Source organism: Agelaius phoeniceus, chromosome 3 (genome assembly GCF_051311805.1).
Source record: "Agelaius phoeniceus isolate bAgePho1 chromosome 3, bAgePho1.hap1, whole genome shotgun sequence".
Lineage (NCBI taxonomy): Eukaryota > Metazoa > Chordata > Aves > Passeriformes > Icteridae > Agelaius > Agelaius phoeniceus.
Window position 1 is genome coordinate 19,928,580 of NC_135267.1, and position 19,303 is coordinate 19,947,882.

The 19,303-nt window shown below is 37.4% G+C and overlaps 1 protein-coding gene across 22 annotated transcripts in view; it reads left to right on the forward strand.

Moving 5' to 3' along the window:
• RIMS1 (regulating synaptic membrane exocytosis 1) overlaps positions 1-19,303 on the forward strand; it is a 164,702-nt gene that overhangs the window by 96,104 nt on the left and 49,295 nt on the right. For 13 of the 22 annotated variants that reach the window (XM_077174811.1, XM_077174812.1, XM_077174814.1 and 10 more), the window contains 2 exons: positions 1,650-1,762; positions 10,119-10,285. The exons of 8 other annotated variants lie outside the window; for them this stretch is intronic. In XM_077174811.1, the coding sequence (XP_077030926.1) occupies positions 1,650-1,762; positions 10,119-10,285 (280 nt within the window). Of the gene's footprint in view, positions 1-1,649; positions 1,763-10,118; positions 10,286-19,303 lie in introns of those variants that run through there. One more of the 22 variants, XR_013181254.1, reaches the window with a different exon arrangement.

The following is a 19,303-nucleotide window of genomic DNA, read 5'->3' on the forward strand; positions in this document are numbered from 1 at the left end:
AATGTAGTTTGTTGTACTTATTTTTCTTATTTTTAAATAAGAAGTGCAGAAGGAATTCACAATGATGCCTTTGTATATATTTTCATACCCAACCAGCACACAGAGAATTCTGACATTTCCCCAAGCATGCTACAAATGGATTGTGCAGGCACAATTGTGATTTGTGCAGTAGCTTATAGTTTAAAATATCTAATCCTGAGTGTAGTGCTTTTTTTTTTTTTTGGCCTTATATCTTTGTGCTGGCAAAGCACAGACCAAAAAATAAAGCCACAGTGTATAACTAACAGCATAAAAGCCACACATATGAACTTTAGTATCTCTTAATTGAACATACATAGAGTACTTATTTTCCAGTAATTTGAAATTATCTGTGTTTTCTGATTGCAAGTTGATTACAGGCAGCTTTCATATAGGTGTCTCTCTCCTATCACTGATCTGGGGAGGGGCTCTTTGACTTAGAAAAATAGTGGTTTTGTAGAGAGTAATATAAATCCATGGTTGGCACAAAAGCAGATGATTTTGTGGAGGTTGCCTCAAATAAAACTAAATTCATGACACATAAAAAATTCCAACTTAAAAGAAGTTTTTCTGAGATGTTATAACCTGTTAAACCACAATGAATGTAGCAAATACTCCTGTGATTTAGAATAGTTGCTGATAAATATTTGGTCTAGTTCTAGAACTGCTAAAAAGTGACAGGTTTCATGGTATTGATGTTACCTGTATTGCTTTGAATTTAAAATGCTACAAAGTTTGAGAATAACAGAATATATAGATCGCTCTGAAATTTACTTACTACCACAAAGATTAAGTTACTTGAAGGAAGCCTTGGCTCAGGGGCATTTACAACACTCTCTCTGTTAGTGCAAGGTCAAAGGCCTGTGGCAGGCACAGCCAATATGAGTTGCCATAACTTGTTCAAGTTGAAGAAAATGCTCTTTATAGCACCACAGCTCCTTGAAGGCCAAGATATCTGTTTTTAAAGAAACACTGCCATATGGAAGTTGAAAACACAAGAACAAATAATTATTTGAAGTAAAGGTGATCATTGCAGGACAAAGTAGTGATTTTAAAGGAGGTCTTGTTAAAGAAAAACCAAACTTCTAGAAAATAACTGTGTTTTTGATATGACTGGTTGAATGGAGAAATTATTCCTCTCAAATAGCCTTAGCTATGTTAAACTGCTATGTTTCAAGATAGTAGGAGGAGTTAATTACTTAAAAAATAAATTTTATTACCTGTTTCATGCATTAATTCTTAGAATGCTACTGTAATATTTTCTACATTTAAACAACCCCATGTTTAGATGATCATGGATTTACGTCCCCTGCATCCAGAATATTTAACAGGTGTATAATTCAGCCTGCCACATAATTTTTTTCACTCTTTTCATATCTGTTGCACCAGCTTGATTATATGTAGAAATTGGGATGTCTGCCCATTTTCAGGTAAAGACTCTCACAATGAAAATGGTTGATTTCTTGACATTAGTGTTCCTCTGTTCTGTGCTTACACCCTGCTTGTTCTACATGTTTGTACATTTCTTTGTTTTGTTGAAATAGAAATGAGCTAAAATTGTTGCTAAATCATTTGCTTTTTCCAAAACTTTTTCTCTATTTTTAATTGATTTTCATTGTGTGTTTTTGCAGCAAGCTTAGTAGTGGAGGAGCGAACGAGACAGATGAAAATGAAAGTGCACCGTTATAATCAGACATCAGGGTCTGGTTCTAGCCAAGAACATGAGCGTGAGCAATATACCAAGGTAAAGTCAGTAGTCTTGGAATGATACTTTGGCTTGAAAATTGAAGGCATAAACTTGTTTATTTAAAATATTTTATAACTTCAAGAACACTGTATTTTAAATCCTGACAGAAATGTCTTCAAGTAATAGCTTTTTAGCATCATTTTTGCCCCCATAGAGTTAGTCTTTGACATGAACTAAAATGAATCTAGAAAAACCAATATGCTTAAAAACTCCAGGAAAGCTTTTCGGAAAGAAAAAGTTCAGGAAAGAAAGATCCTTCAACAGTTGTTAAAAAGAGACTTTTCACATCTATCTCAGGAAGTCATTAGATTCCCAGTCCCTGGAGTTTGGAAAAGTAGGCCATGAAAGAGTAGGCTGGCCCTTGTTGCTGTCTGATGTGGAGAGATCTAGACAGAACTAGGTCCAATCTCATGCAGATGTTCTCATATTTGTATAATTTTTTTGCATCCTAATAATGTCAGAGATAAATTATTTCCTTTCTTGAAGTGCCTACTGATTACTTTGATTTCCTTTTCTACTAAAAGTGTAAAGAGTTTCTGTGATAGTGGAATACGTTGAAATTACGTTAACAAAGTTTTATAGAGGGATTTTGTTTTCTTGATAAGGCTAAAATGATAGGCCATAACTTTGTAATTTAGACTGTGTAGGGTTCTAAGCAAACTTCTGGACATGTCTCACACATCTGCGCTGCTGCTTGCAATTCAAGCTCTGAGGAGCTGGATGCTCCTGGAGATACAGGTTACAATAATGTATAAGTGAGGTACTCATCACAAGTTTACTTAGGAATGGTTAAATAGGAAATCTGGCAGCTAAATTTTAATACCTAACAGATTTGAAAGATTGATTTAAGATTTTGTTGTAGTTAAATATGTGGACAACTTGAATAAGAACTTAAATGAGCAGTTCTCAAAAGGAAGAGAAACAAGGCTTTAAGTCCTCAATGGCAAGATTGTGGGATATCAGTGCTATTAAAAACCTCAACAGCTGGGGTAGAAATTTCCAATGAGATCCTCTATCAGAAGCAAGAATTTGTTTAATTAAAGCAGCTCAATTGCTACTGGGTTTGCTGCTACCTTCAAAAGATGTCCACTCAGGGCAAGAGGGTGAGATGCAGTGCATCTCTGTGGTACTTCCCAACCATTTAACAAGGTAGGAGAAAATAGTCAAAATAGGGTTGATAAAATTTTCATTAGAGAGAGGTAATATGCACTCTGAGGACTTTTGCCAGGATGACCAGAGACCTTTGTTCAGAGTCAAAGGCCAGGTGTCTCAGTTAGATTATATGTTACAGATTGATGGATATTTTTGTATTTGTCTTTCTGAAACATATTTTTTGATCTTAACTCTCCAATATTTATGATAAGCATTGTTTTGGCCCTCCAATATGTTTTTCTTATTTGATCAGTGTAGATCCAATGTATGGTTAAATAGTTGTTAGAAAACATCAACATGCAATGTTGCAAATTTCTCTTATTCTTAGAACCTTGAGGTTTTTAGGATCTTCATTTGGTTTTAAATGCATGTGGAAATCAAAATAGAAATCATGATGAGTACTGAATCAAAAGAGGACTGAATTATTCTATTCAGAATTTTGCTTAATTTCACTGTGGTGATAGTCATCACTTTAAAAATGCTACCAAAGCAAACCCTATGCTACTGTCTTTCTCTATCCTGAGAAAATGGTGAAAGAGTCAAAAAAATAAACAAGACAGATGAAGACTTGGACATTTGAAAATGTAGTATGTTATATCAGCTGTTGTGATAAAGCTGATGACTGAGACTTCTCAGAACTGAAGACTGTACCAAATTTCTGCTGCCAAAATTTGTGAAAAGTCTTCAAAAGCTGCAGAAACAAGACTAACTTTATTTAAAGAAATTAAAAATATTAAGTGGTATAATAGGCATTCTGGAATAGTGAAAAAGAAATATTAGCTGACTATTAAAAAAAAAAGCAAATGCAAGTAGAGTTTTTCCCTCTTTAACCAAAATGCTTCTTTCTTTCCTAAATAGCAGTGTTTTCCCACTGCTCCAGAAAATAAATACATTTTTAAGAGAAATTTTACTGTACTGAACATTAAGAAAATAGTCCATTTTGCATTTCAGAGCAATCAACTCACATGGGTTTGATTCTTCCAATATTTTTGCATTTGCAAATATGTTTGTTTTATTGCATACAAAATTCTCTAAACTATTCAAAATTTTTCCTTCAGTATGGGACTGGATCATATTTGCAACGCTTAATTATGCATATACAAAATAATTCATGAAAGTTAAATAAGTTTTCTCTTATATTGAAACAAGCCTTTTTTAAACAGAGATATTGTAACTGGTCCTTTGCAATTTCCAGTCAATTTCTGATGCATTACAGTTTTGGAATTTTTCCCACTCAGTTTCTTAATTTTCTAGTTACAGTAAGCAAGCAATAATTTTCCAAAAGTGTACTATGCAGGTTTCCATTTTGAACATCCATTAGTGGATTTAGAATAGGCAACTGTCTGCCCTGCAACATTTCTATACGTCTTCATGGCTGTTCCACTCTGTTTTGAGGCTTTCACAAAGCTCACATCCTTATTTCCTCCCAGTGCAGTGGAAAGACTCCATCATTTATGTGAAACAATTAACTTCTAATAAGCTAAAAAAAATTTAAAAAAAGGGAATTTAAAAAGCCACCAGACCTCTGAGGATGTCAAAAGAGTTTGAATAAGAGCTTTAAGCATGTCTGCCTTCTTTCTTTTATATTGGTGAGGTGTAGTAGCTAGTGTGCACATATTTGTGCTGTTTCAGTGCTTGAGCGAATCAAAACATTTGGTGGCATAATTCTGGATTTGCACAGAGGTCAGGTGAATTACAGTGTAATGCAATTTTAATTCAAAATACAGTACGTTTTTTTATTCCAGATGCCACATGTAGAATACAAACACAAAGCTGCAGCTGCTCTGGCTTAACATTTTTTTTTGAAGTTCTGTTTATTCAAGAGAGTTACTGATTAGAGCACTGTAGTTTGTACTTAAAAAGGATGTCACTCTATATTTAGATGCAGTACTGACTTAAGACTGTATGTGATTGAAAAGCATTTAGCATAAAAGCGTAATCATGGCATTTGTTCAGTGGCACTGTGGATTTAGCTCAATAGTTTCTGTCTTAACTCTTATGTGTTAGCAGTTAATGTCTAAAGCAGGGGCTGGGTAGGATACTTGACCTGATAGGAGGCTGGGTATGTTAAGCTATGCTGGGTAAGGCATCTAGGGCTGTATATAGAAAATACTTTTGGACATAGATAAATACTTTTTGGTCCCCTTCCCCCACCTTGAAGAAAAAAATCTTTAATATATGTTGTATTAAGATGGCAGTCACTCCAGTGCTGGCTGGATTTTACAAAACTTAGTGAGTTCCATTCATTTTACCTGTGGGTTTCACTGCAGTTTCCTCATGGTTTGACTCACTCATTTTTACTGTTCCCTGTTTGGAAGCTGAGCCGTGTTCATAGGAGTTGGATACAATTGTAGGAAGGGTTTTTAGAGTCACTGGTGCTTAGTGGCCCCTGGACCATGGTGTGAGCTGCTCCTAAGACAGAACTGGTGGGAGTCAGTGGTGAGCCCTGAACAGCCTGAGGTGCCAACTGCTGGGCTGTGAATGCAAGCAGCTTTCAGAGGAACCCCATGTGAGCAATCATAAAACTCAAGGTGCTTTGCGCAGGATTCAGTGTTTTCTGACAAAATTCCTCATTAGAGTGCCTCAAAAGACAGATGTGATCTCAAGACTTCTGTAGTCCCTGAATGAATCTGTGCATCTGGTCTGTATTTCCCTTTCCTCATGTTAATGACCTCATTTTAAACCCATTTTATTTTCTCATTTCATTTCCTCATTTTGAGCACATAATGAGGTATATATTTGTCAAGGTTAATCACCTGGGGCTTTTTTTGCAGTCAAAGGACAGTACACTCTGAACTCTTGTATTCTTCATGGTTTTGGGAGTTAAATCTAGGAATAGAAATACTTTCATATTAGAAATACTTTCTAATATGAAAGATAATCCAATTATAATGAACTGTTAAATGACTTCTAAGATGTGCCTTATAATCAGTAAAATTGCTAACATTGTTAGTCATGAAGGAGGTGTAAAATAATTTGTGAAGTACACTCTTTTTGTCTGTGGCTATGCTCTTCCCATTGATGTTAACAGATCTGCAGTTCATCATAGCCCTTTTTTCTCATTTTGCTGGTGAGCAAGAAGCAACAGCTCCACAGGTCATAAAGTGAATGGAAGAACTGCATTCCAGCAGTTTATAGATGTCTGTTTTTGTAATGCAGGCAAGGAAAGCACAGATAATTTTGGCATTTGAAACTAGTTGTTATTAATTTTTAAAAAACCAGACCTACTCTTTAGTAATTGCTATTGAAGTTGCTGCAAACTTCAGTGACTCTCCTAATGTGATGAATAGTGCACCTTGGAAAAGAAATGTTACATAAGCTTTAAGATATAGAGCTGAAAGAGAAGTGGTTGCACTGAAAATATACTTCATTTTGAAGATTCAAAATGATGCAATGTTTAAATATAATATCTCAGGGAAACTTATTGCAAATATATGTGCGGTTTCAAAGAGCAGCAGTTTTTTGCTTTACCATAGAACTTTATCATATTATTTTTGAGCCCAGTTGGAAACCTGCAGACATTACTTCATTGCAGGTACCATATAAGAGGATCTTAGCCCATGTTATTTTTCTTCTGAATTGTACATTCAGGTGTATTGCAGTAGTAAAATATTCTCATTTTAATGAGCACTGCTGTATGGAATAATACGATTTATTTCTCTCTGTATTTGAAGGGAAAAAGGTTAACTTCAAAATTGCCTTAATTTTGTTCATCTGCTAGCTGAGATGACTGATTATCAGATTGTATCAGAGGCAGGTAGGAAATCATTAGAACAACTTGTATGCCTCCTGTAGAAGTCAGTGAATTAATTAGAAGCAGCAGGTATAAGAAGGAAAAGCTAAATCCAGAAGTAGTGGTAGGAAAATGCAAACTCTGTAGCACTCAGCATTAATTTTCAGCATCATTACTTTTTGTGCTAATCTCTATTTCTGTGAAGGGAAAGGTTTTCAGTTTCTTGGGAATCACAGCCGTGGCATACAGTGTAAAGGGATAGGAAAAGCTCAGCCATGCCATGAAAATCTCATTTAGGATGTTTTTTGCAGTGTGATTGCAATACAAGGCAAGTAGAAGACATGCATTCAGTCTTTTATTTATGTCTTATGTCACTGTAAAATTCTGTTTACCAACATATGAAAAACTGTCTTTTAAGCCAGTCTGATATCTACAAAACAATTTCATTTTTCAGACTGCTGGATTATAAGGAGCAAAACAGAGTGAGGGTATCTATATAGCTGCCACTTACAGGATGATACCTGGGCTGAAGACTCCTGCACCAGTAAATGGTTTCATATTGATACTGAACAGTCAATTGATGAGGCTGAACCTCTAAAAAGCCACTGATACACAAACTGGGACTTGTAACTTCTCTCACAGTATTCTAACCAGTAAGGTGCACAACCATGCTTGATGCTTTCCCTCTCTCCCCTCTCCCCATCCTTCCCAGCCCACCTGGATACCCCATGAAAGGTGGAACAAATTCAGTACAAGTGAAACAGGGGGTCTTTTTCATGACATACCCAGTCCACCTGTTGAATCATAAATTGAGTGCTAGCATCCTGATTCAGGTGTGGCTTGGAACCAAGGCCAGCAGCCAAAACCTCCCTCAATATTTAGAAGGAAGGCTTCCAGCAGGAAAGCTTCCAGAAGTCACTGCATCTGGCCTTGGTGGTTCTCTGGTGGGGGAGTCTGCCTTCTCCAGCAGCATGTCATGGTTGCTCAGGGACCACCTAAGCCTTCTGCCACTGCAGGTTCACTGTGTACACTCTCAAACCAAAGGCCACAAAGAGAATATGGACTTTTTGATGAGGAAGAGAAGTAATTGGACATTATAATGGCAGAGGGAAGAAGTCAGATTGTCTTCAGCAAATACAAATTAAGCATGGAGGTGGTTCTGAAACAGTCTGATGCTGTACTTAAGAAACCCCATGCATTTGAGAGAGATTGCTTGGTTATATTTTAAACAAAGAATTTTTGAAACCTCAACTTCAAAGGATTAATTTGTAGATATAATCTCAATATATGGGATGCATGAAATCCCTATTTCATTGAAATCAATAGAAATTTTATTATTTAATGGGATGATTTTGCAGATTGAAAATCCGTTTAGATTAATGGAAAGTCAGATCATTCCATGTGTCCAGATAGTTTTCATATTTTTACATGTCTCATTTAGAGCTTGAGGGATTCATTAGGAATTCTTTAGGAATTTTGCATAAAACATCAAGTCTGATTCAGGACTGAGGCAATTTAACCTATGCTGGAGAGAATTAACCATTCAGTTTTCTAGCCTCTGAATTTTTAGCCTAAGTAAAAAGTTTTCAAACTTGTATTCTTGCTTTGAATATTTTTTTAGACTTTAGAAGGAAAACATGATATCTTATTATAAAATAGGTCTGATAAGAATTAATATGCTTTGTGTTTCCAGTTTGGAGTTACCATTTTATCTTGCAGTCTGAAGGATAGCAATTAGCAAAATTGTTTATTAGAATCTACAAGCCATTAACAAAAGGTGATCTGAATAAACATATCAGCATAGTCTCACCCCATTGGGCATTTATATTCAGTAAAGTCACAATTCACTTGTAAAGAGAACCTCCCAGTAAATTCCTGCTGTAGTTGAATTTATTTTTGAGCATCATGGTACTTGAGTCCTTTCTGTTACCCATTTTCTTAGTTACAGCCTTGTCTCCTGCAGATGTTTTTAATTAGGCACTGCAAGGCCCTCACAGGGTATTGCTTAGAGTTTCTGCTCTGTTCTAGTGCAGTGTTCTAATGCACACCTGAGAGACACAGAGAGACAGTAAATTTGTATAACCTCCATTTGTCCTGTAGATTTCAATATTTACAATTGCTGCTTAGAATTGCTTTATTCCTTCCCCTTCTCTACTCCTGTTGACTTCCTCATTTTATGTTCAATGTTTTACCAAGAGGTTTCCAAGTGTGCACAAGCATAGCTGCTGACAGGCACTGGAGCAAGAGAAGCTAAACCTGGCTTAAGGAAAGGAGACCTGATACACTCATCTGCACAAACCCAAGCTTGTGTTTGCCAGGTTTTTGAAATTGTCATGGTATTTGCTGAGTGACTCAGCCAGCAGCCCAGTGCCTAGTTGGAGTTTGTATGTTCACAGACAGCCAGAGATTTGTGTATGATTCATAAATAAACTTTTATCACTTGTAATTTTGCAGAGCACAGATCTGGAAAATGAACTCTCTAGGGTGTCATGTCAAAAACTGCCTAGTGCTCCTATGTGTTAATAGTTTTCCCATAATATACCCTGGGAAGTATGCCACTGGTTTAGTTCCTTTCCAGCCAAGAGTACCTTCCTCTAATGACAGTGAGTTTTAGTTTTGTCAGCCTGAAAACTATTTGGTCCTCATGTCTCTGTGAGTGAAGATTTAGGTAAGTAAAGTAAGTCATTGCTAGGATTGAAGCTTCCTTTTGTACCTGTCTGGCTGATGATATGAGCAATAAGAGCATTAGGTGGTGTGGTGTCACAGTTGATTTGAAAAGTGAAGTAACTTCTATGTTTGTCCACATATTCCTCCTGCTGGGTCTTCTGCTAGTTCTTAGGTGTGTGCAGATGTAAAAGCAACTAGATCAAGGAATTACCTGGAAAAATTCTCTATTTACTGAGTCAGCCTTCTGCCTAACTAGTCCTCTAGTATCACAATACAAAGAGAAATTTTGAGATAGAAAATGTAATTTTTTTCTTTTTTTATAGAGTTTAGGAACTGATATCAGTCCCTAATACCTTCATGTAGCCTTACGTTTCATTCAGGCTCATATGCAGTGCTATGTGTAGGTATTTCATAGCATATATTTTTAATATTTTAAAAACTTAAAACAGAGTCTATATCCAGATGGATGGTATGCATGTGCTTGAGATGTCTGTCTGCTGCATAAATATTTTATATAATATTTCTTTATTGTAAGTTCTAGTGTGCTGAAGAACCAACAGCCTATTTAATTGCCAATGTGTTATTTTATTCCAAGTATCTTCTTTAGTCCATAAATAACATGTTTCATTTCTGCACTAGATGTAAAAGCATTATTTAATGTAGGCATGTCTTTGAATTTCATACAATTTTGTTATATCTAAAAGCAGTTAAAGAGAATTGCCATTCTTAGGTCCTGTGTTGTCTCGATGAATGTGTTCTGTTTTGATGAGACTCCTCACCCTCTCTTTTCTTGATCTCTAGTATAACATACAAACAGATCAGTACAGAAGTTGTGATAACGTCTCTGCCAAATCATCAGATAGTGATGTCAGTGATGTGTCAGCCATTTCCCGAACCAGCAGTGCCTCTCGCCTCAGCAGCACAAGTTTTATGTCAGAGCAATCTGAGCGCCCTCGGGGCAGGATCAGGTGAGTTCTCCATGCAGCTTCAATTGCATCACACTCCCTCTTTCACTGAGTGCCAGAACACAAGCAGAAATCCTTGAAACTGGATAACCACAACATAAGAATTTGTGAAAAATGTTATGCACATATAAACTGTCTTCTTATGCACATATAAACTGTCTTCCATGACTGGCCTAAGATGACAATATTTTTGCAGTTGTGCATCCTAAACAGAAAGCAAACTTCCCATGAGAAGATGATAGATTAATGTATTCATCCCATTTGAACCTGAACACAGGCTGTCCTCTCATTGTTGGTTAAAAAAAATCAGTGTAATCAGTATGTCAGTAAGGTATTACAGCAGAAATATTACTAGATGTTTTTAATTAGGCAGTTTTTTCATTAGAGTTTGGTTTTTCTTCCTCAAAGTATTTTTCCCTACCTACATGCCTTTATTTTGCTGTTTTCATGTATATGAGAAATTACTAGATTTGAAACTAGTATTAATGTAGTAATTTTGATATTTCTTGTTCAAATGTAGTTTAATTCAGTTCCATTATCAATAATCAAATACATCTTTCATCCTTAATACTGATCTATTCTGGGGTTAGGGCTTTTTTAGATACACACATTGGTTTTTGTTTTCATTTAACTTGATGATAAAACTCTCAGCAACTACAACTGCTCTAGGATTAGCTTGGTAGTCTTTGATTACATTTGCCAATTCCTGAACTGTCAAAAATTCGACTTTAGGTTTTCTAAAACACAAGAAGAATTATAAACTGTAAAAAAAAATAAATTATCCCTACCAGGAAATCTGCCTAATATAAGTCTGGAAGGCATCATTTACCACTCAAAACACTTCTAGACAGACTCAGTGTCTGAGATCAGCTGCAGGAGTTTGGTATGTTTATGCAGAAGGAAGGGATGTTAGGAAAACTCAGCAACTGGCCTCTGTGTTTGAGCTAGATACACCTCATTTTCTTTTCAAGGAATGTTCACAAGGGTGTTTAAAGTCATATTTCACATTGGTGGAGATGTAACCTGACAACTGCAGTAAGCCACAATCCAGCAGAAGACTGCAGTGTGACTGTGAATGTATTTAAAGCAATTTCAATTCATGTCCTTCAATGCTGCATTTCATCATGTCCTAGCTTTTCAGTATTTGACTCTTACAAGGGGCTCTTTTCATACCAAAATACCTTATTTCACAGACAGAATTTTTCTCAACTAGGCCCTCTCACAGTGTCCTTGTCAGGTTCAACAAAAATAGGATTTTTTTCCCACAGATATGTGTGACAGATTTTATCAGAAATTTTCCTTGAAAATTCCAGGATATCTGATTGTTAATATCAGGACTGGGAGAACCAGTAGCCTTGTGTGAGCCTGGCAAGGGTGAAACCTGGGGTCAAATCCTCAACCTCTTCCATTCTTAGGAGTAGCAGAGCACTTTGGGTACAGAATTGGATGACCTAATATACCAAGCCAAGTGTCTGCAGTGGGAGTTCCAGTTCAGCTTCACTCTAGACCAGAAAAGTGAGATGTAAATGGAATTTAGATGCCTCCCTTTCTGATACTGTCCACAGGATCCATACCTCAGAAATCAGACACTTTATGGCTAGCTTTAATCTTCTCTAAATTCAAGTAGTACTTCCATAGTGAACAAGATGTGTAGCAGTAACATACAATGCAGTTCCTTCAGTAGAAATATGAGGAAGAAATTGAAAGACTGGGGAAAGGGTTGATTGTTTTAGGAACAATTTTTTTCATCTTGAGATTCATGCTGTGTAACTCCAGCCTTAAAAGCTATGTATCTTCAGTGAATTCACCTAAAAATAGTCCTTTATTAAATTATTTTTTAGCTTACCTAAGCCACCATTAAAAGGGAAAAAACACTTATTATCTTGGATGGTTCACCTCATCTTCAGACAGGTGTCAAAGGCAGGGGAATCATCCTTTTCTAGCATTAATTGTTGAAGAAACCCTAGATGACTTGTTGAGACTAGTTGCTTTAATTTTTGACATTTAAGATTAAAAGGATTCTTTCTCTCAATTGCTAAAATTTCTTTAAGGTCAAGGAATTAGAAGTTTTAAGTTCAAGTTTGATTAGTAATTTGAAATTGAAATTTTATTTTTGCCTCCAAAGAACCCAATGTTAACATGTATCTAACAGGATGGGATAAGGATAGGATGGTTGAGCAGGAAGGGTAGCATTTTTTGTCTAGCTGTTTTTGTCATTCTGAAACCACCTATCCAGCATCATCTTCATTTGGAAGTGTGTCAGGCCAGTGGCCATGGCAACTGTGTGAGCATAATGTTACATTTAAGGACCAAGTTTGTTGAACTGCCTTTTATATGCACCCAGTTTTGTTCTCCATATATGTTCTAGATATGAACCTAGTAAGCATATAGAAACTCAAAGGGGAGGTAGCTCAGTTCTAGCCATTTCACTAAATAGAGTCATTCAACAAGTATCCTTATTTTGAAGAGTAGTCTGGGGCTCAGATTAGTAACCTGAAGTGATTGATGCAAGTTCTAAATACAAGTATATAAAATAGCTTCTTGCTCTCTAATTTGTTTAGCATTTTCAGGTATGTGTTATAACAAATGGCTTTACATGGATAAGCTGCTCTGTATATGAAATTATTCAAAGCATCTTTCTTGTTACTGTTCTGGGTAGTCTGGCTGGCTGCTGTGCTCTCCAGTTGGAAGTGCAGAAAAAAGTACCAGGAATTTTTAGTGTGTAAACAAAAAGTTCTGGGACTTCTGATTTGAATCAGAATCAGATTTGTGAATTTGGAGTTGGTGTGTATTTAATGAGTGAAGCCAAATTATCAGTCCTTCTTTATGGAGACTTGCTTTTATTGACCATGGTCTTTATGCATTCATGCTACAGTCACGCAGTACTTTGTGCCTGCATGTGTTGGAGACGTCACTGTGTATAGCTCTGAAACATTTCTCACATCCTAAATGAAGCAGAAGGAACTATTTTTGTGGTTTAATGCAAATGATTGATAAGTAGGAACCCATGATGATTAATCAGCACCATATGGACATGATCAGACAAAGAAGGATATTTGCTGACTAAATAAAAAACTATGCCAGATTCTGTCATTGGACCACTTTTCATTTGTAGCCTGTTTATGCAAAGATACCTGGACTTCTTGGTGCTGTTAAGTAGGGAGCTATCCTGCATGGTAAAGGTGAGGTGGAGGCTTCTGTTTTGGAGGAACAAGCTACCATAAGGTGTTTCACTTAAATCTGATTTAATAAAATCTGCTAAATTTTTGAAAGACTAAATAATTTTTTTTAAGGTGAATTTGTCTCCCTGTATCTGAATTTCAAACAAATTGCCCCTGCATTAGGAATATTACAGTTATCTCTCATTTTAAATTTGAAAACCACATCTTATTAAGAATTATGGTTTTTATCTTGATCAATGTGTGATATAATATCATTATGTCTGTGCCAAATTTTAATCTGTTTTTACACGCTTTTTTAAATTGAATGCTTAAGTGTAATTAAAATATTTTATATGAGCTTATCAAGCAAAGAGGATAATGTAATGAGTTGTAATAGTGGATTTAAACCAGTTCTAATTTATTTCACATGTTATGCCATGCCACTGAATGGCTTGTATCACAAGCTTATATATGGTTTTTGGGAATTTTGTTCTCTGTATGTCATTGAAGTTTGTACTGTCAGACTCTACCTGACAAACGTTTTCTTCCCTGATTTGCAGAGCAGAATATACAAATTTTGTGCAGCTGTTCTTCTTTCAGTACACTGAAGCTTAACTCCAGTACACCTGATCTCTAAAACAGGAATGAAGGAGTAGAGAAATGATGATTTGGGATCAAGTGAGGAAGTGGTTGATGGGTTGATAGGCAATGGGTGCAGAGAGATGGAGACAACCAGGACCTCCTAAACAACAAAACAGGGCAGGGAGGAGCCACCCAGAGTTTGTGCACGTGAATAAGGATGTGATTGAGAGAAGAGCATTTAGGGAAAGCTGTCATACCTTTTCTGGGGAATGAGCACAAGTGTGTGGCTCTTCAGATGGACTGTGCTCTAAAGCATGGGGAACAAGCCAGAGGAATTGGAGGTTTGTTGTGCAGCTGCAGGACTGTGGTCTCATCATGATTACACAGAAGTGCTGGGATAGTTCCTATTACTGGAGTGCTGCAATCCATGGAAGCACAGGGCAGGATAGCAAGGAAGGATAGCAAGCCCTTTCTGTGAGAGAGCAGAATATGCAGGGAGCTCTGCCTAGAGATGGGTGATGAACAAGCTGAGTTTATAGGTCAGGGTTAGAGGCCCAACCAATGTCATGATATTGTGGGTGTCTGCTATGGACTTCTTGATCAGGAAGAATTAGATGAAGCCTTCTTCCAGTTGTAGGTTCTTGTTTTCATGGAGAACCTAAACCATCCTGGTATCTGCTGGTTGAGCAATGCAGTAGGGCACAAGAAATCCAGGAGGTTTCTCTAGTGCACCAATGACCAAAGGGAAAGTCTGGAGCAAGGACTCAGCAGAGAATTATCTGATCAAGGAACACTTAAATAAACTGGACATATAAAAGTTATTGGCATGTGATGAGGTGTACCCATGAATACTAAATGAGCTGTTGTTGACTGATGGCATTGCAAAGCCAGTCAGTAATCTTTGGAACGTGGCATTCAGGAGATGTTCTCTTCAAGACTGGAAGAAAAATCATCACTACTATCTTCAAGATGGGAAAGGGATCTTGTAAGCTATAGGCCTGTCAGCCTTAGCTCAACCTTTGGGTAGGTGATGGAACAAACAGTCCTGGAAACTATTTCCAAACATGTGTGTAGAACAAGGGGGTGATTGTGGATAGGCAGCATGAAATCACAAAGGGCAAATCAAGACTGACCAGCCTGATGGCCTTGTTTCATTAGCTGGCTAGCTTGATGGATGAGAGAAGAATATCAGATATTCTCTATCTTGTCTCTGCTAAGAAGTTCAACACCCTCTTCTTAAACACCCTCACAGACAAGCTGAGGAGGTACAGCCCAGGTAAGTAAACAGCGAGGCAGATTGGAAACTGGCTGAATGCCAGGCTCAGGGCATTGTGACCTGTGACACAAAGTCCAGCTGGAGGCAAAGCATTTGTGCTGAATGCTTGGGGTCAATATTAAGGCAGTACTGTTTAACATCTTCATTTGTGTTTGGAATGATGGGGCAGAACGCACCCTCAGCAGGTTGGCAGACAACAGAAAACTGCTATCAATGGTTGATATAGTAGGGGGATGTGACACTATTCAGAGGGACCTCAACAATGGAGAAATTTAGGAACCTCATTAGGTTCAACAAAGGAAATGAAAAATCCTGCGCCTGGGGAGCAGTAACCCCATGTGCCATTGCACACTGGGAATGTGCAGCTAGAACACAGCTTTGCAGCTGGAAAGCAGCTTTTCAGCAAAATCCCTAGGATGTTTCTGGATGCTGAAATGAACCTGAGCCAGCAGTGCTTCCTTGCATTAAAGAAGTCCTACACCATTCTGGGGTGCATTAGGAAAAGTTTTGCCAGCAGGCTGAGGAAAGTGATCCTTCCCACTCGGCAGAGCTGAGTGGCTCTAGTGAGGCACCTCTGCAGTTCCAAGTCCAGTGCTGGGCTCCCTGGTACAAGAGACATGGACTGGAGCACATCCAGCAAGGGGCCATGAAGATGGTGAAGGGGTTAGAGTGTCTGTCATACAAACAGAGGCCAAGAGAGCCGAGTGTCTACCCTGGAGTAGAGAAGGCTCAAGGGAAGTCTTATCAATGTGCATAAATGCCTGCAGAGAGAGACTGGAGAAAAAAGGCCAGGCTCTTCTCAGTGAGAGGATGAGCACAAACTGAAATAAGGCAAATCACATTAAAACATGAGAAAAACATTTTTTTCTGCGAAAATTTATTAAACACTGGAACAGGTGGTACTGAGATTTTGCAAAGTCCCAGTATCTGGGGATATCCAAACCCCAAGCAGATATGGCCCTGAGCAACCTGCTCTTATCACACCTGCAGTATGAGTTGGACCTTGCAATCTCCAAAAGGGTCCTCCAGCCTCACCTGTTCTGTTACTCTCTTTCAGATTTTCATTTCATGCTGCTTCTTCATTTCATGCTGTTCTCTTGCACAAAATGCTCAGTGTCTTTAGTTTGGAGCCAGGTAAAGTGACTGGAGGTTTGCCATCTCACTGAGGACAAACAGCAGCCTTGAGCTGCAGATCTCTCAAGATGATTTAGCCAGAGGTAACTCTCTGGATTGGAGATAGATTTTCTCCCACTGGTTTTCCATCCTCTCATGTAGTACTTTAGAGCTAGTTTGATACAATTTATAGTGGTAAGGGTCTAGAGAGAGTCTGAAGGGTCTTCTAACCTCTTCTCAGGATTCCCAATAATGCTGCTTGTTACATCATAAATGTATGTGATGTCACTGGTGCAGTACAGTTGTTCACTCCTTCCCCCACCCTCTCTAGACCAGGGCTGCAGCCCCCCTTCTCAGCACACTGATTCACTAAAATGCAGCTCTACTGCACCACAGAGCCAGCTGAGCAAAGTTATACTTCATGTCATAACAGTGAAGGAAAACAACACACCAAGGTTTTTCAGGCATTGATGACATTGAGGTCTGTGTTGTAATAAAGAAACCCATTCATTTCATGTTAATTACAAAAATAATTAAAATCTTTATATTGAATTTGTGCTACAGTGACTAAGGGTGTAGTCAAGATACTTTACTCATGAAAAAAATGAAATGTAAAATCTTTTAATTATTGATATAAATATTGCAAACAGAGCTAGTGGAAGCAAAACCAGAACACTAAAGCTTATTCATCAATAAAAGTAAATCTCCTGGAAAATAGGAACAAATTCACCAGTAATTTCAGACTGGCTTTGTGGAGGATATTCACTATGCCACACTCATTATCTAAACCTGGGAGAAGAGCCTGAAAATGTGTGGAGTATAATGAATATTTTGTTCCCTGCCTAAGTTTGATCCCATATTTCTTAATGAACCAGTGTAAGGGCAAGTTCACATTATGTAAAGAAAGGATGGAGCTATGTAAATTTGCAGTGGAATGTGCAGTCCTGGAGCCTAGCTTAAGAGGGATCTGTTTGTGTGTACTAGGTAAAATTGGGTATTCCTAGGGCTTATAGCTCTCATTATTGGTATTCTGTATAAAAATAAACGTTATTTTAATTATTCAAGGTGTTATCAACCCAGATCCTTGTCTGGAAAGGAGACATCATGTACTTGGAAGCAAGGTGGTTCCTCATTCTTGGGTTCTGAGAGCCTTCAGGGTGTCATAGTAGAAGGCATAGTAGATGATTTTGTGTGCTGTATGTGCTGTGGCACTGCCGAGCAGATATAAAGAAACCCAAACCCCTGCATGCCTCATGCATTCCCAGCTGTGTGCCCTCAGGTAACCATGATCACACTGCTCTGGCAGCTGGGTCTCTTGCTTAGAAGTAGGTGTTGGCAGTGTATTAAGAGCTAGATCCTACAAATCTCCACAGGTGCACAGACAGTGGTGTGGCAATATCAGTCTGCATCATGTTGAAAGCTGGCCCTGAAATGGCATTTTCAAAGGGGTGTTTCCTGGGTTTCTGCTTAAATTCTGCCATGTGTTGTATTTCAAAGCATAACAGTGGAAGGTCTGTTCCATATTTCTCAGGCCTAAAGCACCACTGAGTCAGATTACACACCTGCAGCAGTAGCAGAAATGATGAATTCTGCTGCATATATATTCACTTATGAATCAGATCAACCTTTTCAGTTGTCACATTTCTAAAGAGTCTTGAACCAAGTTCTCATTTGCTGTTTATCTTCCATATTACACCTGCTTCAAAGCCTGCATAGCTAAGGTCTTGCAAATTTATAGATGGCTGCAGTTGCAGTCTATCAGCTGGGCTATGGGCCACCAGAATCAATGCTTCAATATGATTTGGTTTTAATCAGCTGTCAAAGCTCCAGTGCAATGGTGCTCATTGAAAAGTTACTCATTTCTTTTCTTAATGTGAACTGACATGGCTTTGGGGACATAGTGCTGTTCTCTTTTCTGAAGTTTCCATTTTTAATGGCCAAAATACTAAGTTCCCAATTTATTTTTTAAATTGTCTCTGCAAATTTAACTTGACTTAAGAGTATTTATTGACCTGGGTATTTCATTCTCATGACAAATTGTAGATCCTGCAATTTTAATGTGCAAGATTTTTTAAGATGATTAGGATATATTTCTCATTAGTGTGCAATCTTCTTCTATGTAAATCGGAATTCCTCCTTTCTAAGAAAGAGAGATATTAGAACTAGTCTACGCTAATCAAAGTAATTTGTATATTTACAATGCAATAATTCTTTTGTATTAAAATGTACAAATAGCAGTCTTTTTTCTGGATTGGAAATTTATAAGCCAAAAAACAATGTGAATTTCAAGGAAAGTGAAAACCAATTAAATTCTTTAACAAGTCTACACTCAAGATAGTGATAGTTTTTTGCAAGAATTATTACACTTTTAATGGTTGTTAATAACATGCTGTGGAACACATTGGCATAATGTTAACATCCTAAATCTGGATTTAAAAACAACAATAGTTCATATCCTTATTTAAAAACAGGGAGGGGAGACTTCTGTGTGTGCTTAACAAATTGATACCTAGATTCACTTTCCTCCTAGAGGAGTGAATGATCTTTGTCAAGAGAGAGAGGTATTTTTAACAAAACTTTAAACTCCTTGTCTAGTTTTCATATACACCAAAAGCTTGAGCTGATGGAAAACTTGTCATCATGTAACTGTGTTGAGTAGCAATAGTATGACTCCTACTTTGCTTAAAATGCAACAATTATAATAGAGAAACATGGATATAAGAACAAACAGTGCAGGCCTTGTAAGATAATACAGTTTTATTACAGTGCAAAATGAAATTTGTAGTTACTGCAAATTCCCTAGCAGGATTAGCAAGGACTAAGAAATTTTCACTTCACAGATGTGGACAATTGTGTTGTAGCTGTCATCAAAACTGATAAATGAGGAGG